The sequence below is a fragment of the Xenopus laevis genome, chromosome 6S, assembly GCF_017654675.1.
Source record: "Xenopus laevis strain J_2021 chromosome 6S, Xenopus_laevis_v10.1, whole genome shotgun sequence".
In the NCBI taxonomy this organism is placed as follows: Eukaryota; Metazoa; Chordata; class Amphibia; order Anura; family Pipidae; genus Xenopus; species Xenopus laevis.
In genome coordinates this window covers 118,982,764-119,008,976 of record NC_054382.1, presented here as the reverse complement: position 1 = coordinate 119,008,976, position 26,213 = coordinate 118,982,764, and the positions used below count along the sequence as shown (strand labels likewise).

Genomic DNA, 26,213 nt, shown 5'->3' with positions numbered 1-26,213 from the left:
CAGAAGTATACCAAAGGCCTTCAGGAAGAGTGTGAGTTATACTCATGTGTAAAGTCAAGAGGCAGTAAGAGATATCCTCATATTTCATAACAGAGGGATTATTATTTGTTGTAATTCAGAGAAGTGGCATCGGCAAGTTAAGAATAAAACTTCATCATCAATAATTGGACAGTACCAAAATCAATCTGCAAAATGAATACTGGTATTGTACTATGTTCTCCAGTGTTAAATACATATTCAACTTTTTCCCTCTATACTATCTGCCAGAAAAAAAAACACCTTATATGAAGCAGTGACACAGTTCTGCTATAATGACACACAGGTACACAAATGTTTAGGAGGGCAAGAGGTTTATGACAAGGTCTGCTTGATAAGAGCTTATCAATGTCTATAGTCACATGACTTGCAAATGCATAGACCTCATATTGAGCTACTTTGGTCAACAATGTTGTCGAGAAGATACAGTTATGTGTTTGGCTTCTCTATTACCCATTATATCTTGAATTATTAGGGATGCACCGAATCCAGGATTCGGTTCGGGATTCGTCCTTTTTCAACAGGATTCGGATTTGGCCGAAACCTTCTGCCCGGCCGAACCAAATCTGAATTTGCATATGCAAATTAGGGGTGAGGAGGGAAATTGCGTGACTTTTCGTCACAAAACAAGGAAGTAAAAAGGTTTTCCCCCTTCCCATCCCTATTTTGCATATGTAAATTAGGGTTTGGATTCGGTTCGGTATTCGGCCGAATCTTTCACAAAGGATTCGGGGGTTTGGCCGAATACAAAATAGTGGATTCGGTGCATCCCTATGAATTATTAAAGCAAGAGTAGTAGAATCAACTAAAACCACTGATCAACTAAAACTAAAATTGACAATTCAGACATTTCCATGAAACAGCAGAGCAGTCTTTCTGAAAAAGACAGAGGAGCTCTGTGTAGATATTGCTCAAGGTAAAATAATCAAACTTGAGTTAATGGGGATCTAAAGGAATTGATGCATTGAAATTTCAATTTTTATATTTTTTAGTGATTTCTGAGATGTTTAGACTTTGGGTCAACTGAGAATACCTTTGTATAGGAAGTGCATAAAAATGCATATGCAATAAGGGTTGCTGACACTTGGGGCCTTTAAAAAGCTTTTTTAGCTGAGCTAGTAAAATAAAACCGTGATAATATCGCAGAAACCATCTAAAATAGAAAATTTAATGTAAATTAAAAAACTGTATATAGGAATAAGAGTAAGTTTGCACCAATTCATTTTCTGGGTTTAGATTGCCATAGAGCTATACTCATCATTTAACTCCCATTAGACACATTTCCAGAGCCAGACCATACAGTAAGGGGCAGATTTACATAGGGTCAAATATCGAGGGTTAATTAACCCTCGTTATTCGACTGCCGAATGTAAATCCTTCAACTTCGAATATCAAAGTCGAAGGATTTAGCGCTATTCCTATGATCGAACGATTAAAGGAATAATCGTTCTATCGAACTATTAAATCCTTCGAATCGAACGATTCGAAGGATTTTAATCCAACGATCAAAGGATATTCCTTCGATCAGAAAATTGTTAGGAAGCCTATGGGGACCTTCCCCATAGGCTAACATTGGCCTCGGTAGGTTTTAGGTGGCGAACTAGGGGGTCGAAGTATTTTTTAAAGAGACAGTACTTCAACAATCGAATGGTTGAATAGTCGAACGATTTTTAGTTCGAATCGTTCAATTCGAAGTCGAAGTCGTAGTCGAAGGTCGAAGTAGCCTATTTGATGGTCGAAGTAGCCATATTCGACCATTCGAAATTCAAAGTATTTTTTCTTCTATTCCTTCACTCGAGCTAAGTAAATGGGCCCCTAAATGTAACTTCAAGTTGTTCCACCATTCACACCAACCGCCTCATTGGCTTTGAAGACATTGAATGGCAAAGAGAACCATTCAAGTTCTGCAGCATCTATAGGGTTGACTCTTACCCAGCGAAATGATATTTTTTGAGTTCCAGACATATAGGATTTAAATGCAAATAGATCCTTTCTAATTATTTATGTTATGTGTCATCTGCCAGTTTCAAAGGCTTGTGAAGGTTAAAAGAAATCTGCTTCTGAATGTAAAAATGTAATGATTAAACGAACACGTTGTAATTGTTTCTAGTAAGTTTGCTGTTGCCTTTGATGTTGCGATGAATGTTTCGGATGTAAATATGTTGATATGAATGCTTGCTTGCCTAAAATCTTGGGGTTTTTTTTAACATCATTTACAAGGTTTTCCCTGCAAAAAAGAAAATACTTATTTCATCTCAGTGTGTGTATTTGGCTGGAAATGAAACTCATAAGGATGTTAGTGCAATCATTGTGCATTCTGTATCAACTATAAAGACCTTGTTGTTTTGTATAACAGTCATCATAATGGACTCAAGCTATGTATAGTTATTCTGTGCACTTTATTCATTTAATTTCAACCTGATATTAACATCCAAGCCAATTTGTTAATGGAAAAACATGTATTTTTATTATTTCTTCTCCTGAAAAGAAGAAACTGTATCCATACACAAATAGTTTCCAATGGGCAAATTCACAAAACTGCAAATGGCCGTCGCTACCGAAAATTCACACATCGTCAATTTACTAACAGGCGTAGAGGACAATTCACTAGCGGTAACAAAGTTTCGCTCCCTTTCGCCAGGTGAATTTTCGCTCAGGCGAACGAACGTTACTCTGTGAATTCACTAAAGTGCAAATTTTTCCATTAGGTTACCCTTTTCACCAGAGTTTCCTTCGCCAGGTTATACCTGTCGAACTGATAAGATGAAGGCACATCCTCCTTAATCTTATGTCAGTGACGTCATATCCTGTATGCCGAAAAGTTATAATAATGAAAAAAAAAACGCTGCTGTTTATTCCTATTTTAAAGTGGGATTGTGCTTAAAAGTGTAACTGTTAAATATTTGTGTTTAAATATTTTTTTTACCAACTTGAGGGGCATGCCACATTTGTTTTAGGGTGGGCTCATGTCTAGGGCATTAGAGGATCTCTTTTGACTTTATTTTGCTTCCTTGGATATTTGTAATAATAAGTGGTGAGGTCACAAAACTAGTAGATATGACCCCGATATGCCAACCAAAGGCAGGGCGATATCGGGTTAAGCCTAACGCAACAAAGAGAACAATGCGGTCCTTGATTGGCAAAAAAATCAAACCTCCCGATCAATATCTTGGCCAGATATCGATCGGAGAGACAATTTGAAGCCCCCATACATTGGCAGATAAGATGCTAAATCAGTATAAAGGCAGCTTTAATCTGCCCGTGTATGGCCACCTTAACAACTGTAGAAAATAGGCATGTGTGTGGTTACCCTAAAAGTGTAAAGCAGGGATCCCAACCTTTTGAACCCGTGAGCAAAATTCAGAAGTAAAAGGAATTGGGGAGCAACACAAGCATGAAAAATGTTCTCGGGCTGCCAAATAAGGGCTGTGATTGGCCATTTGGTAGCCCCATTTGGATGTAAACCTACATTGAGGCTCTGTTTGGCAGTACATCTGGTTTTTATACAACTAAAACTTGCCTCCAAACCTGGAATTCAAAAATAAGCAGCTGCTTTGAGGTCACTGGGAGCAACATCCAAGGGGTGTTACTCACGAGCTACTGGTTGGGGATCACTGGTGTAGAGCATGAAAACAACTTCAATGCTAGCTACACTAAGGGCATTACCAAGGCAATCTTTGGAATCAGTTTTGTCCATAACACTGATGGCCAGAAATAGAAGTAGTATTTATTTTTCAATGTAAATGATCAGGTGGCAAGAGCTGCACCTTCTGTTTGTATTTTCCAGTAAAAAAAAAAGTTGGAATGCCCCCACAAAATGTTAAGTGTTAACGTTCAATTTACAGGCTTATGACTAACTCTGCTTGTAGTAGCACCTACTGTTGGCATTTTTCCCCCACAAGAAGCTACTGTGTGAAAGTTAAGTTTAAAGGCTCCAGACTGGCCAACCTTATTGTCCTGCCTATGGCCATCCTGAGTTATTCAAAAGTCTTAGTTGAAGCCATTTCTGGGTCTGATATGTTGACATGTTCAGACTCCAGGATGTATAAAGAGCGGGGAATTGGAAGGCTCTGTAACTCCCAATTTTACTTTGCAACCCCAGATTCTACATTACATTCTTCTACAGAATGGAAAAAAAGGGGTGGTTAAAGGGCATGTAAAGGCAAAAAAATAAAATCCCATTTTTACTTTCTTTAATGAAAAAGAAACCTATCTCCAATATACTTTAATTAAAAAATATGTACCGTTTTTATAAGAAACCTGACTGTATGCAGTGAAATTCTCCCTTCATTTACTGCTGTGGATAGGAATTGTCAGATGGTCCCTAACTGCTGAGCAGGGAAACAATCATACTTATGAACAGCAGGGGGAGCCCCCACCTTACTTCCCAGCCATGCAGAACTCAAGCAGCTTTGTTTATGACGATCCCTAAGCAGCCCAGACCACACTGAGCATGTGCACAGTCTTAGTCTTGCAAAGATGTATAACAAAGTTACAAGATGGTGACCCCCTGTAGCCAACTTTGAAAGCATAAATTATTTGTTTGATTAGGCTTGTGGTGCAGTAAGTTCATGTTTATATTTAGTATACAAAATACAGCATTTCTAGCCTTATTCTATTTTAGACTTTACATGCCTTTTAATGCACTTGCTGTTCTTTTATGCCTATTTCCCCCTTTTCTCTCACATATGTCTCTTTGGATGAAGAGGAGGAGGCAGCCAAACCAAGGTAGACTAACTGGGATTGACTGAAGGAGTGAAATTTAAGAATCCTATCTATAAGATGGTTATGACTGCATGCTGAGCTAGAGATATCTTTACAGAGAATGGGGATTAAAGCAAAATAGATTAATGTATTTATTGTATATGTAAAACATGACAATGGTTATTTATTTCAGGTGACAACTCTGGCAATTCTAGCTCCAGACACGCTGGCAGGACATGCTGGGTGGTTCTAGAGGAGCTCTTCTTGTGGTACAGCCTGTGGTGTAACAAGGATCTCAGCATTTTATGCCAATGAATTCTCTGACACAGGGATAGGGAAATAACATCAGTCACTGTTTACCTTTGTTGTACACAATGCAATTGTTCTTGTTGTCTTCTGTACCCTGCCAAGTCACATCGAGCAGCCATTTTGGACCATCTGTCAGGGACACTGGAACAGGAGGCTTTGTCTTCTGCACAAAAATAAGATAACAAACAGATTGCTTACAAATACAGTCAATGAACAATTAAAAGGGATTGAAAACATCTGAAAAACGGTCCAAGTGCACCCCCCCTAGTTCTCAAAACAAAGTAGCTGAGACTTAATTAGAGATGCTAAAATATTCACTAATGAGAATTTAATTTACCAGGTGTGGCTGAGCATGTAGCACTGAGATGTTTGAGAGGGTGGGCAGTGGGTGGGACTAAAAACAATCATGGCAGCTTAGAGGGGCAGGACAGTTAAAAAAAAGCAAAGTAAAAATAAGGCAAGTCTAAACAATAGGGAATAATAAGCATGTTTTTAAAATTGTACTTTTAAGTTCAGCAGTACTTTGAACATAACCATAACAGGTATTAAATGAGAAGGAACGCTACCGAGGAAGTTTATTACCAATAGCTTAGCCACACAAGTGCAAGCTATAACACTATATTTATTCTGCAGAATGCTTTACCATATCTGAGTTAACAGTTCTAAAAGTTCTCTCTGTTTGTTTAGGATAGCAGCTGCCATATTAGCTTGGTATGACATCACTTCCTGCCTGAGTCTCTCCCTGCTCACTCATAGCTCTGGGCTCAGATTACAGAATGGAGGGGCTAACTGAGCATGCTCAAAACCAAGCCCTAGAAATTTAAACTGAAAGAAGGAAGTCTGATACAGAAGCCCATGTGTACACAATAGAAGGAAAGACACAAAGGGCCAGATTCACTAAGCGCCGAATTTGAGATAGCATCCCCTTCACTGTAGCACTAGCGTTACTGCGGCAAGCGAAGCAAAGTTACGCTATCGTTGGCTAATTTGCATACGGCGGGAAGTTAAATTTGAATGGACGTATATGTTGCAGCAAATACATTACACTACACAAGCCCAGGGAACCTTAATAAAATAAAATAGAGTTGTTATATTGCCCTACACATGAGCCCACTGTATAGTTTATGTGCCATATGTTAGGAAATGTATGGGGGAAGCCGGGTAACCCAGAAAAAATTTACGATCTTTTGCAGCCTATCACCCTGAAAAATGAAACTTCGCCAGCGACTTCTTCAACTATTTTTTGAGGAACTCCTATCTACTCTATTGCACTTCGCCTGGTCTGAGGTGGTGAAGGCAAGTCTAGCGCAAGAGGTAACGTTCAGTAAAATCCGCATCTTAGTGAATTTGCATAGTTATGTCACTTCGCCAGAGCGCAACTTCACCAGGTGTAAGGGAGTGAATTACCGCTAGAGTCTATCTCCTTCGCTAGCGAAGTTATGCCTGCGTCCGTTCGGCAAAGTAATGAAATGACGTCATGCTGGCGAATCTTCGCTAGCGTTAGTCACTTCGCCCTTTAGAGAATTTGCCCCATGGTGTTTCGTTTGACAGAGGACTCAGAGCAGCATTACTTTGAGGATTTACTAGTGTATTTATATAGACCTTTCTGATAAAACGTACTTAGTTTTAAACTTTCCTTCTCCTTTAAGGGTCATTTACACTTACAAACACAGCCCTGGACTTTCCATATAGTTACACAGAGTGTCCCTGCCTCTACCGCTGAGCACGGAGGGTATAATACATGGGAAATAGTTTCCGACAATACCTGGAAAGTAAATGCTATGTATAAAAACCCTCTTTAAAGTTCTCTATCTCTACCTTTGTCCGCCATTAAACTTGCCCTGACCCAAATCAGTTCACCCTGGCCTTCCTTATAAACTAGCAAAGCATTTCGTAAGCGGCAAATAGGTTACAGTGTTTGCACAGATCTGAATAGCCGAGTTATTATTGAGGATATTTCCAAATGATACGGGATCAGATCTCCCAGATTAGAGAAATCCCCAGTGGCCTGGAATCATAAAGAGAATGCAGATGACTTTCACATCACAGAACTGTGAACTTTAGGCACATTGTACTTTATTATCAACAGGATCTCACTATTTCCTGAAACAGACAGGAAAGAATTTAGAGTATCCATTTCAAAACCTTATCCGCTGCGACATTTATTTTGTAGTAGGAAATTATTCTGAATGAATAATGTCATTTTTCCTCTCTATCTCTGCTGCATGATGATGTACAGTTGTACTCCGCCTGAAATAATATTGTTAATAATGTTTCACTATGCAGTTCCGAGACCAGACCATAAAAACTCTGGGTATAGGGAAGCAAGGTAGGACTCTTCTTGTTCTTTGGGTAAAAAAAAGAATAATAGACTTTCTATGCCTTTCCTTCTATTGCCTACAGAACATGACATTCTGGGCATTTAACTCGATACCCCAATAAAACACAATATAAAATAATCAACAAACTAGGACTAAACCTTATGATACAGAAGTTGTATGACGGCCACACACAGATTGAAGTCTTCCAAATAGTGATGGGCGAATAAATTCAGCAGGCACAAATTTGCGGCAAATTTTCTGTGTTTTGCCGTCAACTAACAAATTTGCAAAACTACGGTGAAAACTCGTTGGCGAAAAATTGACGCATGTCAGAATAGTTGCGCGCATAAAATTGTCACCTATCAAAACTATTCAGACGCCCATTGACTTTAATGCATTTGGACAAAATAGTCGCGTGTATAAAAATTGTCACTTGCGTTCAAATTGACGCATGTCAAAATGATTTTGATGCCCATTGACTTCAATGCGTTTCGCTAATTTTTTGCCGTTTTGCGAATTTCTCGTGAATCAAAACAGCACAGATTCGTCCATCACTACTTACTAACAGAATGTTAAATTTAGCCACAACTGTCACTGGCAAAATTTCAGAGCAACAATATTATATAGAGACTTGAGAGTTACAGCTTGGGCCACAGCTGATGATATCCCAGTCCTATAAATACCATTGGAGGTTATCAGATGACCAAATTGAAACCCCAAATTGTGGCCTTGCCAAATAAGATTCTATTTGACACATACAAAAGATCATTTTAAAAATGATTTCCTTTTTCTCTGTAATAATAAAACAGTACCTTGTACTTCATCCAGACAAAGATATAATTAATCCTTATTGGAGGCAAAACCAGCCTATTGGGTTTATTTAATGCTTAAATTATTCTTTAGTAGACTAAAGGCCCCCATACACGTGCCATTAAAAGCTACCGACAGACCGAGTCGGTATTTTATTGGCCCATGTGTCGGGCCATCCGACGGGCTTTCCCGATTGATATCTGGCCGAAAGTCGAGCAGATCTCGATCTGGCAGGTTAAAAAATCCTGTCGAATCGCAGGCGCATCTGTGCGTGCATGCAGTCCTGCGATCCGACCTCCCCTATCAGATGCATTATGATCCGATCGTTGGGCCCTAGGGCCCACAATCGGATCAGCCCGATATTGCCCACCTCAATGTGGGCATATCGGGAAGAGATCCGCTCGTTTGGCGACATCACCAAACTAGCGGATCTCTACATCTATGGCCACCTTTAAGGTAGAACAATACAAATTAAGGAAAGATTGTTATCCTGAAAACCCCAGGTCCCGAGAATTTTGGATAACAGGTCAATATACAGAGCATGTCATTATGATGAATAAATTAAGAAGAGGTGGGAAATGCTTAAAGGAGAAGGAAAGCTACCGAAGCAGTTCATTGACAATAGATTAGCCACAATAGTGCAAGCTATAACACTATATTTATTCTGCAGAATACTTTACCATAGTAAACAGCTCTAGAAACTCTCTGTTTGTTTAAGATAGCAGCCTTGGTGTGACATCACTTCCTGCCTGAGTCTCTCCCTGCTCACTCATAGCTCTGAGCTCAGATTACAGCAGGGAGGGGAGGAGGGAGGGGGAGAGGAGCAAACTGAGCATGCTCAAGCCCTAGCCCTGGAGGTTTAAGCTGAAAACAGGAAGTCTGATACAGAAGCCCATGTGTACATAATAGAAGGAAAGAAATGCTGTGTTTCTTTTGACAGAGGACTCAGAGCAGCATTCGTATGATGGTTTACTGGTATATTTATATAGACCTTTCTGATAAAGCTTACTTAATTTTCGCCTTTCCTTCTCCTTTAATAGCCTGCTCTACATCAGTATTGCCAATGATATTAAAGGGATGGTTAACTTTTAGTATGTTATAGAACTCCACCTTTTCAATTTGTCTTTTTATTCAATTTTTATTGTTTTTTAAAAATTATTTTGCTTCTTCTTCTGGCACTTTCTAACTTTCAAATATGGGTCACCGACATCATCTAAGAAACAAATGCTTTGTAAGGCTACACATTGTTATTGCTACTTTGAATTACCCGTCTTTCTATTCAGGCCTTTCCTATCCATATTCCAGTCTCTTATTCAAGTCGCTGCATGGTTGCTAGGGTAACTTGGCCCTAGCAACCAGAGTGCTGAAACTGCAAACTGGAGAGCTGCTGAATAAAATGATAAATAACGCAAAAACCACAAATATTAAAAAATTAAAACCAACTGCAAATTGTCTCAGAATATCACTCTCTACATCATACTACAATTTAATTTAAATGTACAACCCCTTTAAGGTATATGGCTCTCTGGACATAACAGAGCTCACTCCTATATTAAGCTGTTTTTGGGGCAAGCTTATAAAATCCCAGGACTCAAACACAACAAGATTTGAGTGTATGATCTCATCTTGTATTTTCACCATGAGATCCGAATATTTGGAATGTAAAGTGATACAGTCATCAAAGGACAACCTGAAAAGATCATAGGCATAAATTATTTGGAGAGAACAAAACACACCCCCCAAAAAATTGCCAGAGCCAAAAGAAATAACGGTTGAATAAATATACCGTATATACTCGAGTATAAGCCGAGTTTTTCAGCCCCCAAAATATGCTGAAAAACTCTACCTCGGCTTATACTTGGGTCAAGCGCAAAAACGGTCGAATAGTCGCCGGCGTCCAAGAATATTCGCCAGCTTCCAAGAATAGTCTCCAAGAATATTCGCCGGCATCCAAAAACGAGACGCCGGCACCTCCAATGGGAGCAGAAACCCTCAATTTTTTGATTGAAACTTACCAGAAGCTGCTGCATTTCTCACCCTAGGCTTATACTCGAGTCAATAAGCTTTCCCAGTTTTTGGAGGTAAAATTAGGTACCTCGGCTTATACTCGGGACGGCTTATACTCGAGTATATACGGTAGTCATGGAAATCATCTCAGTAACTGCTGCCTAAACTGGACCACATTGACTATAAGTTCTATGGAGAAGGAACTTTCCTCAACTAAGGGGATTCTGGGAACAGATTTGTCTATACTAACAGCCCTATTTAATAAAACAACAATATTCAAATGGAAACCAAACAAAACCAATGATACCGCATTAGTGGAGGTTAAAACAACTTATTGGGCACAAACGATTCCCCTCTACTATGTCAATGGTAGTTTTTGAGCTTTTTCTCTCTGTAAAATGTTGTTTATCCAATAAGTCATATAACAATAAATTAAATGTTGCAGATAAATAACTCCCATTTCCTAAACGCCTAATGCCTTAGGACATGAAGCACTGCAAAAACTTTGAGACAGCAGGTGAAAAATGTTACTATATTTTCTGAAAGAGTTTGGTTAATGCACTGGTGTCTGTGTGTCGCACATCTATGAAAGTAACTAATTACCTCCATAATATTCCATGTCTCACATTTTCGGATCATTCTGCTCCAAGGCTAATACAGCAGAAAGCCAATAAATAATCCCTATATAATCTCCTATCACTGCCGAGTTCTTGGCAGCAATGTCCAAACATATGGATGGAGAATACTCTTTAAAACAAATGTGGATGGAGGAGCGCAGGAATCCATGGAAATAGGTGTTTAATCACAAGAATTATTGTTGTGGGCTGCATAGAAATAAATAATCCTGTTGGTGCGATATTTACTCTATAAAGGGAGCAATACTGTATCTCTAGGTGTGCATAACTTTTAAATATCAGAATACAGAGTGTATTCACTGTATCTTCATTTTAATGCATTTAGGCATCTTTTTTTGCTTTGAGCTTCAAATAAGAAGGGTTGCTTACTAATGCCCCGATGCAATAAGCAGAGATCAGCAAGTGCCATAGGTCAGGCGTAAGGACAGGACTTCTTTGCACCTGAATGATGCTCAAGTAAGAATGCAGTGAAGTTCACCCTTCATTCACTGCTGTGGATAGGAATTGTCAGATGGTCCCTAACTGCTCTACAGGGAAACAATCATACCTATGAACAGCAGGGGGAGCCCCTGCCTTATTTCCTAGCCATGCAGAACTCAAGCAGCTTTGTTCGTTTCCCTGTAGAGCAGTCGGTGACTATGTAGAGATTTGTATTGGATTTATTTTTGCCTTTACATCCTCTTTAATGTTTCCAACTCCAGCTGCAGGGACAAAGATCATGGAGCCAGATTTAAACAGATAAACTGAGATTCTATTTGGATGATTATTTTGCTGCAGCCACTGGTTCTGAGTTGGAGAAAGTTTATATGAAACAATACAAAAACTATAAAATCCATATTAGATTACATGACAACACAGGACCCAGTGAAGTCTGTATATTCTGATTATTAATCAGTCTTGCTGTATCGGCTTCTGGCAGATATTATTTGATTTGTGCTGTTTTGATCATTTATCACGATCCCTAAGCAGCCCAGATCACACTGAGCATGTGCACAGTCTTAGTCTTGCAAAGATGTTTCACAAAGTTACAAGATGGTGACCCCCTGTGGCCAACTTTGAAAGCATAAATTATTTGTTTGATTAGGCTTGTGGTGCAGTAAGTTCATGTTTATATTTACTATACAAAATACAGCATTTCTAGCCTTATTCTATTTTAGACTTTACTTCCCCTAAATGACAATAAGGTGTTGCTGACAGCTTCAGTCTTGTTTAAGACATCACTGTTCTAAGGCTATTTTGTAACAATCTCCTTTATTACCTCCCATATCCTTCCTGTAGTTCCAAATAATTAGTAGCAGGTTATGCTTCTTCCTCCTAAATCAGATAGAGGAATTGTACCACTGGGTTTTTTATTCCTAACCATTATTTATCTATGAACATACTCAAAAACTGAAATACAGGCAATATTTGTATGTCCTAGTTTTTTGTAGTATTTTTTTCCCTTGAGCACAAATGAAGCACATACTGTAGATTACTCAACAGGACTAGAGTCAATGTATTTGCTATACGGCATTCATAGAGCAACAGCTCTACATACAGACATTTCACTGCAAGGTCCTCACTGGAACTTGACAGTTATGTAGTGTACCTAATTAGCTATCGTCTAGTGACAAATGTGCGGCCTAGTCTTAAAGAACTGTAGGAGTTTGCAGACTATTAAAAACATACTTTTCCCCCCAGATTTACAGCATGACTGCTTCTGTAGAATTCTTCAGCTTGGCAGAGACCCAAGTTAGTTTTAAGCCTTGTGCACAAAGTATCCTGGCCTTCTATGTAGAGTCCTCTTTTGTGTTGATGCAAGGTACAATATATTCTTACAAATAACCTTTCTGAAGGATTACAGGTAAAGTGATTGCATTATAAAGTATAACAGTGCCCTACTTACACCATTGTGCCCTTCTATAACTTCTGCCCTACCCTTCCTATCCTATCCCTACACCTTGTGAAGTTCCTAGACACTTTATCCACTACAAGACAGCTCGGTGTGTGTCTATGGGAGACACTCCTTTAAACAACGGGGGCCCAAATCACTATTATTCCCAGGGTGCCATTTTTTAATCTCTTGTCCGAAGAAAACTTGTTTTTTCCTGGTCATTCAGGTAGTTAAGGGAAAGGTTAAAGGGGAACTCCACAGCTTTTTGAAATGTTAACATAATTTCAAACAACTTTGTAATATACATCATTTAAAAAATATACAGACTTTTCATGATTTTTAATGTTTTTTTTACAATACCCTAAGCCTAGACCCCTGTTCTCCTGCTGATCTGTCTGACTACTTTGCTGAGCTGCCTGACTACTGTTACTTTGTATCAGCAGCCATCTGTCCTCAGCCTGCATCCTCTAAACCCCACAATTCCCTGCACACGTGATTTCAATAAGGAACGGAACATCACAGTGCAATGCATTGTGGGTTATGTAGTTCCTGCATGTTGTCTGTAAGCTGTGGAGTAATTGTTACAATGTGTAACATCAGTGTTTAGTCCCACCTTCCCTGCCAGGATTTCAAATGATGCAGAAAGAGAAGAACTTTTAAACAGCTGGATTTCTGCATAGAAAATTGAATTTATTCATACATTTTGAAGAAAAGGGTAAGTGTGATGGATATATTAGGGGTTTCTGTGTTATGTGGGCCTCTTTATTAAATTTTGGTTTGGAAGCCAGAGTTCCCCTTCAACTCTATAAATAAAGAGAGAAAAATTAGTCATAAAAAGTTATTGTTACAGATAATAAGAGAAATTATTGCCCAGAATGACATACAGGCAAATAATGAAGTTTCAATAAGCTATCTAAAACCGAGCGCGATGCTCAGTAAGGGATACAGTGGCACAATATTATAGTCAGCTTTGCAGTGATTACCAACTCATGCTCCAAATTCGCTATAAAATGAAAATCAATATTTCCACAAGTTCCTGCAACATAAAAGATAACCTTCATTGATTTTTCTAGACTTAGACTTCCCTGATAAAATCTAATATAAATTTTCAACCACAAGGATTTGGATCAGAGCAGGCGTAATAAGTCCTGCACGTCTCTTAAGAGGTGGCAATTTGATTTAATTTTTTTTTTTTGCCTTTCTTTATTATTTGGCTCGTGCACGTGAAAAGCCAGTCCATCAGCTGTATCGGGCATCTCTTCTAATTTTTATTACTGAGAGGCTAAAGCTGCTGCCAGATAATTTGGGAATTTCAGGGGAATTGTGATAGGGCTGATGGTCTAGCTCTGGCTGACTTGAGAAAAGAGGTAACCTGTAATAGCCTCCATAACCGCACTGATTAAATGTTGCCATAGATGAAAGACCTGCCATCGCTGCAATAAATTAACCAATCACACAAATCCCAAGTCACTGTTAATCCTTCCTTGATACTCTGATCCTCTGATCAGCTCAAGGAGGTAAAGAAACCGGCTTTTGATGGGTTGGTGCTCTAACCCCGGCATTTCTTGTACACAACGAGCTAACGATATCCTGCTGACTGGGACAAATAGATGAACCGTTCCTCCTATTATTAACATATACTGTATCACAGCAAAATATAGAAAATTAGTTGTTATTAACTCAGATTCCCCCAACCCAAAGCCGCAGCTACATATATATATTTATTAGTCAACACCATGGAAAATCTATCAAGTCATATAACATCCTAAAGACCTTGCAATTATAAGGCATCAATAGCAAGCAGAAAGATAAAATTAGAGTTTTACTGTTTCTTTTATTCCAATGCTGCGTCAAGTATAAGGTTTTTGGGGGCAAATGGGTGGCATGGTACATCAGTGGATTTTACCAAAGGGTCATATTCTCTTTAACTAGAAAACCTCCCATAGGGAATGTCGAGAAATCCTACTGCTTTGTACAATGAGAAGACAAAGTGGTAGAAATGGTCATGAAAGAGCTAAACAGTGGGGAAACACCTTACCATCTATTCACCCCCTTGGCATTGCCTAAACAATGTTCCACCAGCTGTGCTCAGTGGTTCCCCAAATTAATATAAGTGGTAGGGCTGGAGACAGTGGACGCTCAGTTGCAGGTACATTGACCTCAGCATGGGTTGGAAGATTGCAATAAGAATAAGGGGACATCTACTATTATCTAGATGGATGCTGTGAGTTTTAGTACAGCCTTGTTTTAGATTATGCATTGACCTTGGGGTATTGAATCACTTTAATTTTAATTAGAATTGGAAATGGGTTCTGTATTGTTACATGTAATATGTTTGCTTTTATCTTTATGTAGAATGAAGAAGTAAGATGCATGGACATGAAAAACAAAGCATATAATTGTACTGCACCGCTGTTATTCCTGACGACTTAATTTAATAGGCCACCCAAATATAATCAGGAAGCAGCTAATCCCCCGCCATCTGGAATATGACAATTTCCAGGAAGTGTTGAATAACAGCATTTTCATCTCTTTTATACGCCTTCAGTTTAATAGCATTGGTGTCAGGTACCAGGTGAAACCATGTAGCAACAGAAGTCATAAGTGTCTTGTGGATGTTCTACCAAGCTATGATCACTTACACCACAGAGAAGCAGTTTTCAAACTATTCTGGTTTAAGCCACCCAAACCAGTCTTTGTTCCAGCCAGTATTATCTAGGACAGCCAACAAGTGTTGACTAGCGATGGGCGAATAAATTCAGCAGACACAAATACGCGTCAAATTTCCACGTTTCATTGGCGTAATTGTACCCACAATTTCACGCGTGACAATTGTTGCTTGCATAAAAATTGATGCTCATCAAAATTATTCGGATGCCCATTGATTTTTATATATTAGGACCAAATAGTCTGCGTATAAAAATTGACGCTTGCGTCAAAATTATTTTGACACCCATTGACTTCAATGCGTTTGGCAAATTTTTCATGGTTTTGAGAATTTCACGGTAAATTCGTGAAACGGCACAGATGCGTCCACCACTAGTGCTTACCCTAAAATAATTCTTTAATTATCGACCCTTACAATGGGCTTCAAGAAGTATTTAAGGGATAAACTAAAAAGTGTACCCCAACCTCACCTAAATGGTCTTTAGTACGGCCCCCCAACCAAGGAGCAGATTCACTAAAGGGGACGAATTGTCGCCAGCGACCAATTAGCCCACATCACACCACTTACCAAGGTGCAAATTCGCTACCACTACTCTAATTCACTAATATGCAAACGCTGGCGACTTTTTGCTAGTGTTAGTTTGGCAGAAGATGGGCTAGCATTCATTTGTGTTCATATCGAAAATTCGCTAGTGATCTTGCACTAAATTTGCATACGGCGGGTAATTTAAAGTTGTATGGACGTCTTTTTTTATAAATGTTGGTGCAAATGCTTGAAGTTACCCCTTTTTCTTACAAATGTCCAGGGAACCTGGAGAAAACTGGTCACCCAAAAAAAAAATTTAAGTCAGCCAAAAAAAGTTCAAGTCAGGACTTTTGTAGGCAACTCCGCTTCAAAAAGGAAAAGTCGCCAGCATTTTTGGGACTTTAATGTATTTTCGGCTCACAGGATATGAGGTAAGTGACAGAAGATTGAAGAAGATGTTGCTTCTTTTTAGCACTTCGTCTGGTCTGAGTTGGCAAAAGTTGCGAAGGAACGCTAGCAACTGTCTCTTTCGCTTACGAATTGTTAGTGAATTGGTGATGTTGCTGCAGATGGTAATGCTGGCAAAAAGTTGCTTGCGTTAGCCACTTCGCCCTTGGGTGAATCTGCCTCCAAGTGTGTAAACCCTTGCCATAAGCCATATAGTTTGGAAAGTACTGCCATACAGGCAAATGCTCCCAGTTTGGAGCATTCAAAAGGCAATCAAAATATAGTGATCTAAAATGAGCAGCTTCCCATGGGCAAAACAACACAAACATTATCTATAAGAGCCAGAGTTAGAGGGGGGGCCATCCAAACATCCCTCAAGCCATTGTTGAACACCCACAAACTTCTGCAGAGAACTGTAATTATAGTTATACCTAATATAAACACAAATGCAACATAGTATTTCAGTGATACACTTTAATAATATTTTAATGACAGTAAAAGTCCCTATGAGTTAAATGCAACATCTACCCCATTGGCTCTACAATCAAGCTAGTCCTAAATGTCACAAGTGTCCAAGAAAATTAATATATATGTTCTGTATTTATATTTTTTATATTTCCATACATCAATAGTTCAACTGTTGTTCCAAACTGTAATCACTTTAAAGGAAAACTATACCCCCAAAATGAACACTTAAGCAACAGATAGTTCATATCATATTAAGTGGCATATTAAAGAATCTTACCAAACTGGAATATATATTTAAGTAAATATTGCCCTTTTACATCTCTTGCCTTGAACCACCATTTCGTGATGGTCTGTGTGCTGTCTCAGAGATCACCTGACCAGAAATACTGCAGCTCTAACTGTAACAGGAAGAAGTGTGGAAGCAAAAGACACAACTCTGTCTGTTAATTGGCTCATGTGACCTAACATGTATGGTTTGTTGGTATGTTTGTGAGTACAGTGAATCCTACGATCCCAGGGGGCGGCCCTTATTTTTTAAAATGGCAATTTTCTATTTACGATTACCCAATGGCACATACTACTAGAAAAGTGTATTATTATGAAAATAGTTTATTTACATGAAGCAGGATTTCACATATGAGCTGTTTTATGCAATATCTTTTTATAGAGACCTACATTGTTTGGGGGGTATAGTTTTCCTTTAATTGTAGCTATGTTGTAGCTTATGTGAAGTTCTTCTTTGCGTTCGTTCTCCATGGTGGTTACAGTAGAGTCGATCTCTTGATGTGACCTTCCCTCAGGCTGATCTCATCACAGATGAGCTTTCACAGAATCAGAGGTAAGAGGCAAAGCCCAAGGGAGTTAATTAGTAGCAAGACTGTATGAACACAAATCACTGCCTGCAAGGCATCTAGGCCAAGATTTTGGAGTAACAAAATACTCTCTTGGTAACGTAGTTGTCCAAGAACAACAGATGTTAAAACAGTCAAGAAAAGGAGATTTAAAAAAAAAAAAAATGAAGTATATTCAGCAGGAAAATGTAAAACAATTCACATGTCAGGTTTAAATCGTTACATCTCCTGAGTCTGACTTTTTCCATGACATAGCACAAGACGATTGCATGGAACATGTCCTACATGATTTCTAAGCTCAAACACTCTAAACTGACATTGTGCTTGAAGCTGGATTCATTTGATTGGTGTAGACGTTTAATAAGGAATTACAAACCTACAATGTTACAGTATGATTATTGTTCATGCAAGGTTCCTTCTTATTCCACCAGAATAAAAACTTCTTTTGTGCGCACATTTTAAAAATTCATTGTGTGCACCACAATTTGTATGTGTGTGCTGGCCTCAAAATTTGTGTGAGTGCACACACCTTAGACGGAACTTATTATACTGTATGTGCTTCTCCGGTGTTTCACCTCCTGCTTTGTAACAGAATGGTACATATTTAAGGGGGTAGATTTATCAAGGGTCGAATTTCGAAGTAAAAAATACTTCGAAATTCTACCATCGAATTAAAATACTTTGACTTCTAATATCGAAGTCGAAGGATTTTTTCACCGAATTTGGCCACTGAACGATCGAACGAATAAATCCTTCGATTCGAACGATTTTATTGTACGATCGTACGATTTTTACTTCGACTTCAAAAACTTAGGCTAACATAGCACTTTGGCAGGTTTAATTTGGCGAAGTATTGAAGTCAAAGTTTTTTTAAAGAGACAGTACTTCGATTATCGAATATTCAAATTTTTTTACTTCGAAAATTCCCTCGAATTCACTTCGACCCTTGATAAATCTGCCCCTTGTATTATATGCTATAATTGTAATCACACACAATCCAAAATAATAATAATAACAGCATTTTATTTAAACCTGCCCTTTCTTTATAAGTAATATTTATTTTTGTATTAGCAGGATCCCAATTTAAAATACCAGCGATGCAATCACATGGAATATATATTTTTTGTTCATCTAGTACCTGCAATAAAGCTATTTCCAGCCAACAAATATCCTATTTTATATGGTTTTCATTTTATACAGTAGTTCTGTAGAGAGTCATGAACATTCATTGACACCTGTTAGACTCATATGTTGTCTCATATGAGACACCTCAATGCTTATACAGGAAGCTCATTTTTGGGTTAAATTCCGCTAGTACCAGGGGTGACAAGGGGTTTCTTTATACTCAGTGGGGAATGGCATGGCATGATAGTTATTATCAGGAATGCAAGGTCACCAAAATGTACTGTACTTGTACCTGATGCACAATAAGATACAAATATCTGCTGCCCAGGATGAACATTAATTGAGTTTGATCCCTGGACATTTTTTGAGACATCTAAGTAATAGGTAGTAAGTATAAATTACCTATAACACTGTATGGGAAAAATAATTGCAGAAAAATGCCAAGTGTGTGGATAATTAGTGCATTAAAATGTATTGTAAAGTCCTGCATAGTCCGATTATTATTAAGACAGGACCATCATGGCTACAACTGTTTTGTGTGCAGGTCAAGGCAAAGGGGAGCTCAGATTTGGATGCTTTCAAGGCAGCAGCCTAAACATACGATTTACTTGAACCAGCTGCCATTCCCTCAGCATATTATTCAGGTGTTCCGCCTGCCATCTTTCTGTCTGTTAATTAGCAGTAATGATCCCAATCTGGGATTTTTTTTATGCAAATGAAGGATTCTCTTGCCTACCACACATGTTTAAATAATACAAAATACAATGAATATGATACCCAAAAGACAGACTCTTTACTACAGGAAGAGAAATGAGATATATTAATTGCAAAAGTATGGTAAATGTCCCAATTCTCAAACTGATTTGCAGAGCATTGTATTTTTCTGTAAAGTATGCTTATGATAAATGATCAATTATAATAGAAGAGGGGGATAAAGAATGCAATGTAATGATGGATTCTTACAGAGTATGGAGAGTTGGTGCCTATAGTAGAAGTGGGATACCAGTCTCTGGGAAGGGAGTGTGGCTTTGGGATAGCAGGTATAGTAGGGAGAGATGGTGCCTATAGTAACAGTGGGATAATAGTCTCTGGGAAGGGAGTGTGACAGTGGGATAGCAGGTATAGTAGGGAGAGATGGTGTCAATAGTAACAGTGGATAATAGTCTCTGGGAAGGGAGTGTGACTGTGGGATAGCAGGTATAGTAGGGAGAGATGGTGCCTATAGTAACAGTGGGATAATAGTCTCTGGGAAGGGAGTGTGACTGTGGGATAGCAGGTATAGTAGGGAGAGATGGTACCTATAGTAACAGTGGATAATAGTCTCTGGGAAGGGAGTGTGACTGTGGGATAGCAGGTATAGTAGGGAGAGATGGTGCCTATAGTAACAGTGGGATAATAGTCTCTGGGAAGGGAGTGTGACTGTGGGATAGCAGGTATAGTAGGGAGAGATGGTGTCTATAGTAACAGTGGATAATAGTCTCTGGGAAGGGAGTGTGACTGTGGGATAGCAGGTATAGTAGGGAGAGATGGTGCCTATAGTAACAGTGGGATAATAGTCTCTGGGAAGGGAGTGTGACTGTGGGATAGCAGGTATAGTAGGGAGAGATGGTGTCTATAGTAACAGTGGATAATAGTCTCTGGGAAGGGAGTGTGACTGTGGGATAGCAGGTATAGTAGGGAGAGATGGTGCCTATAGTAACAGTGGGATAATAGTCTCTGGGAAGGGAGTGTGACTGTGGGATATCAGGTATAGTAGGGAGAGATGGTGCCTATAGTAACAGTGGATAATAGTCTCTGGTAAGGGAGTGTGACTGTGGGATAGCAGGTATAGTAGGGAGAGATGGTGCCTATAGTAACAGTGGGATAATAGTCTCTGGTAAGGGAGTGTGACTGTGGGATAGCAGGTATAGTAGGGAGAGATGGTGCCTATAGTAACAGTGGATAATAGTCTCTGGTAAGGGAGTGTGACTGTGGGATAGCAGGTATAGTAGGGAGAGATGGTGCCTATAGTAACAGTGGATAATAGTCTCTGGTAAGGGAGTGTGACTGTGGGATAGCAGGTATAGTAGGGAGAGATGGTGCCTATAGTAGCAGTGGATAATAGTCTCTGGGAAGGGAGTGTGACTGTGGGATAGCAGGTATAGTAGGGAGAGATGGTGCCTATAGTAACAGTGGGATAATAGTCTCTGGGAAGGGAGTGTGACAGTGGGATAACAGGAATAGTAGGGAGAGATGGTGCCTATAGTAACAGTGGATAATAGTCTCTGGGAAGGGAGTGTGACTGTGGGATAGCTGGTATAGTAGGGAGAGATGGTGCCTATAGTAACAGTGGATAATAGTCTCTGGGAAGGGACTGAGGCTGTAGAATAGTGGAAATAGTAGGGTGGTACTATGAGATGCAGTTCAGCAGCAGACAGGTTAATTCATATAAATAATGAGGTTTGTTAAAGTCAGCTCTGTGGCAGATAGTTGCAGTAACTGTCAGCTTCAGATGGATGAGGTCAGACGCCCATCTCTTGGGCACTTGTACAAATTATAATATGTGCCTTTTTTGTACTGAAAAAGTTGATATTAAAATAAAAATAAATGTGGCTTCACAGATTAATGACTTCCCGCAAATGTATACGACTCTCACGCGTTTATTGAACCATTGGGAACATTTAACCAGGAAATATAATTTAACAGGAGAGTCATTTTCTATCTTTGCTTGAGTTCAATGCTGGTTTGTAGAGTTCATTCTATGGGCTTTGAAAGATGAAAGGTTTCTTTGGGATCATGTATTTGATTTCCCATGGAATTCAGAACACTTTTCGGGTTAGATATTAAACCAGGAACTTGCCGTTGTTCAGCTAATGGCTGCAGATCTTGGTCTCCTGGCATTCTACAGTATGGACTTTTATGTAAAAAGAAAAAAAACAAAAGAAAAAGTGTTTCTTAAAGTGATACTGCTGAATCTCAGAGGCCTCAGCTCATAGCTAAATAAAGGTCATATATAATTTCTTCTGCATAAATGTCGTGCTAGCAACAAGCCCCCCATATTCCGTTTGTACTGGTTATAGCCAAAAAGTGGGTGCACACAAATAAAATGGGTGGCCATTGTGAAGGGTCTTAATACGATCATGTTGTTTTCCAGTGGGATCACACATTCAGAAGAAAGGTTTAAAGGTAGAGATTAGAAATGGCCACTGGGAAAATGGGATCCACCAGGACAGGGAGTCCTCAGTAAGAACTTTGACTGGAATAACTTTTGATTGAAGTATTCCCCAGAAATGGTAGACCCCCGCATTTTATTCAACTGGAAGAGTTCTGTAACAAATCTAATGTATCCATTTTTATTTATTTTTTATAAATTTTGGTTTATTCATTCCTATGACTGTTAAAGCAGAGCAGATTACCTGGACCTTATGTTTACTTTAGTAAGAGGAGAGCATTTCGCCATTGCCTGCCATTGCTTTAGAGTAGTTCTATCAAAAAACGACTAGGCTGTGGGGCCCACCAATGAAATCTCTACCCTGGCCCAATGGTAACTTAAATAACCAGTAACATCAACATTTTTTAAAAAAAAATTTTTAGTATACATTAAACAAAAAAACACCAAGACAAATAAAACTTTAAAATCGCAAAGCCTTTATTAAGAAATAACTTACCGAAAATCAGCTTGCGCTGCTCTTCAGAAAAGGCAATCGCGATCCATTGTGCAGCGCTCGATTTCTCCTCCCTTATAGGAGATAGCCAGGGAGGAGAAATCAAGTGCCGCACGATGGATCGTCGCCCTGTCGCCTTTTCTGAAGAGGAGCGGAAGCAGAGTTTCAGTAAGTTATTTCTTAATAAAGACTTTGTGATTTTAAAGTTTAATTTGTCTTGGTGTTTTTTTTCAATGTTTACTACCAATTTTTTTTTAAAAAAAAATGTTGATGTTACTGGTCCTTTAAGTTACCATTGGGCCCAGGGTAGAGATTTCATTGGTGGGTCCCACAGCCTAGTAATTTCTTTAAAGTATAAAGTTTTAAAGTTTAATTTTCACTTCGCCCTTTCGTAAATCTGCCCCATAGACTCCATTTTATCCAAATTATCCAAATTTTTATAAATGATTTCCGATTTCTCTGCAAAAATAAAACAGCATCTTGTACTTGATCCAAACTATAATATAATTCATCTTATTGGAAGGAAAACCAGCCTATTTGAGTTTTATTTAATGTTTACATGATTTTCTACTAAACTTAAGGTATCCGGAAAATCCCAGGTCCCGAGCATTCTGGTCCCATACCTGTATTTAGAATAGTCAATGCTTTATGGTTCACATGTGGAAGTGCATACGTGTCAATGTAGAGTATTACCTATGCCCTGTGTACTATAGGTAGAATATTTGTAAAACTGCATACAACAAGGGTAAAGTCAACATAAACCTATGAAAAATAAAGAACCATTTGGTAACCCACACATATCAATGTGAAAATGAATTCCTGCATTTCTCATCATAGCTACTAATTTATTGTTGACACTTCATGTACATTCCAGATAAGCCGGCCATTCCCCCACCCAACCACCAAGCAGTCCCATTCTGTCCTATAGTCTATACCAGGGATCCCCAACCTTTTTTACCTGCGAGCCACATTCAAATGTAAAAAGAGTTGGAGAGCAACACAAGCATGAAAATGTCCCTTGGGGTGATAAATAAGGGCTGTGATTGGCTATTTGGTAGCCTCTATATGGACTGGCAGCCTACAGGAGACTCTACTTGGGACTATACTTAGTTTTTATGTAATTAAAACTTTCTTCCAAGCCTGGAATTCAAAGTGCTTTGAGGCCAATGAGAGCAACATCCAAGGGGTTGGAGAGCAACATGTTACTCACAGGCTACTGGTTGGGGATCACTGGTCTATACCCTGTCAGATGGGTCACGGGCAAGATTGAAGTTTTCCACCTCATTAGTATTCAAATGTTCCATGGCTTTTTTTTTTTTTTTGGTAATTCCTTCATCGTCCCCCAACAATTAATTATTGCGTTGGCTTTATGTATAACTTCACGTCTATAATGCTGCAGTATATGTCCTATACATTAGGTTCTTATCTACCCTTACTTCGACGGCAAAATAAAATAAAAAAAAGAAATTAAAAAGAAAACCTTGCACTGCCACCTCCCAATTTTTGCATTTCTAGCTAGCAGCTGCTATCAGAAACCTAAATAGCACAAATATGCAAACTTGCACACTAATTCCCTTTGGAGATAGATCTTGGCTGCAGCCCTGTCATAAATCAGAGAATTTAGATATGAAATGAGGCAAGCAGCTCTAATCATTTCTGCATTTCAAATTGGATCACTGGCTCAATCACTGCGCTTTTTTAAACTGCTTGCCTAAGAGCAAATGTGAGGCGGGAGATAATTCTGAAGAAATCTCTTTTGTGGCCGTAGAACTCTTTTAACTCTTTCAAGGCTGAAAGTCACATTTTCAGTGATAATAGCGCCTATCTGCTGCCGGAGATACGGATCCTAAAAGACATTTCCTTTCTCTTTTAACTTATATAATCCTGGCAATATTAGTTTATGTATGTGGCCCAGGAATTTGCTTATTAAAATGAATATTTGATAGTTTGGTATAAATGGGAGAGAGCGCGGTGTTACTGCCTGCATTTTCCCCTATCTCTAACGTTCAATATGATACCCACGAAACAAAGAGACTCTTTTAATTTTAAATATGCCATGAAACAGAGATAGTTAGGGAAGGGTGAAATGATAGAAACGGTTTAAGGGATGTGCTTATTTTTCTGAGCAGTGTCAGTTTTCACATAGTATAAAAGAAAAGCACTTTTATTGGTATTTATAGTGATAATATTGACACATTTAATACATACATTCATGAAAAGCCATTACAAACATTAATTAAAAAAATATATATTCGAAACCGTTATGGTCCCTGGCAGCTCCACATTAAAAAAAGGGGCAAAACAAAAAAGAAACAATTAAAAATAATACAATGAATTTGAACCAAAAATCCCATTATTTATTTGGATTGTATTATAAATTAATACAAATGAAGTTAAAACATAAAATGGGATACTATTTAGTCTTTAAACACGGGTCAAAAGCATCAGTCAAATATACAGTAATGCTCAGGACCTGGAGTTATCCGGATAATGGATCCTTCCAAAATTTGGATCTTCTTACCTTAAAGGGCATGTAAAGTCTAAAATAGAATAAGGCTAGAAATGCTGTATTTTGTATACTAAATATAAACATGAACTTACTGCACCACAAGCCTAATCAAACAAATAATTTATGCTTTCAAAGTTGGCTACAGGGGGTCACCATCTTGTAACTTTGTTATACATCTTTGCAAGACTAAGACTGTGCACATGCTCAGTGTGGTCTGGGCTGCTTAGGGATCGTCATAAACAAAGCTGCTTGAGTTCTGTTTTATTATAAAAATGGTACACATTTTTTAACGAAGGTTTATTGGAGATAGGTTTCTTTTTCATTAAAGAAAGTAAAAATTGGATTTTATTTGTTTGCCTTTACATGCCCTTTAAGTCTAATACAAAATCATGGAAACATAATATATCCAATAGGCTGGCTTTGCTTCCAATAAAGATTAATTATATCTTAGTTTGAATCAAGTACAAGGTTCTGTTTTATTATTACAGAGGAAAAGGAAATCATTTTTAAAAATGTGAATTATTTTGGATAAAACAGAGTCTATGGGTCATGCATGGCCTTTCCATAATTCAGAACTTTCTGAATAATGGGTTTTCAGATAACTGATCCTATACCTGTACAGGTATGGGACCTGCTATCCAGAATGCTTGGGACCTGGAATTTTCCCTAATTTGGATCTTCATACCTTAAGTCTAATTGAAAATCATGTAAACATTAAATAAACCCAATAGGCTGGTTTTGCTCCAAAAAGGATTAATTATATCGTATTTAGGATCAAGTACAAGCTACTGTTTTATTATTACAGAGAAAAGGAAATCATTTTTTTTATAAATGTAGATTATTTGATTATAATGTTGTCTATGGCAGGTGGCTTTTCCGTAATTCAAAGTTTTCTAGGTCTTTGAAAAGATTTGCACACAAAACCTCCTTATTTTTATCCCAAATGAATAAATATTAAGATTGGATTCATTTTTAGCTAGATGTGCCAAGTATTCTAAAAATATGTCACATAAATACCACCAAACATCCACAGACCTTAATTATTAGCCAGAGCTGGAGTAAAGAACAAGGGGCCCAGAGAAAGTTGTAAAAGGGTTGGCGTCTTCAGCTGGAAGGCTGAAGACTGCACATCCTGTCTAGTCTAAAGTCCAGTAACCCATAGCAACCATAGCAAACATCTCACAAATCAATGCACACAAAAACTTTGCACCTTCTTATGACATCACCACTTATGTTGTGTTCCCAATTCCCATTGTTTGACCAAAAAGTAGAAAAGAACAT

At 38.5% G+C, this 26,213-nt stretch overlaps 1 protein-coding gene across 1 annotated transcript in view; it reads right to left on the bottom strand.

Moving 5' to 3' along the window:
* Positions 1-26,213, bottom strand: part of zfpm2.S (zinc finger protein, FOG family member 2 S homeolog) — a 266,012-nt gene that overhangs the window by 92,204 nt on the left and 147,595 nt on the right. Inside the window, exon 5 of the mRNA XM_041567996.1 lies at positions 5,101-5,212. Coding sequence (XP_041423930.1) covers positions 5,101-5,212 — 112 coding nt within the window. The remainder of the gene's footprint in view (positions 1-5,100; positions 5,213-26,213) is intronic.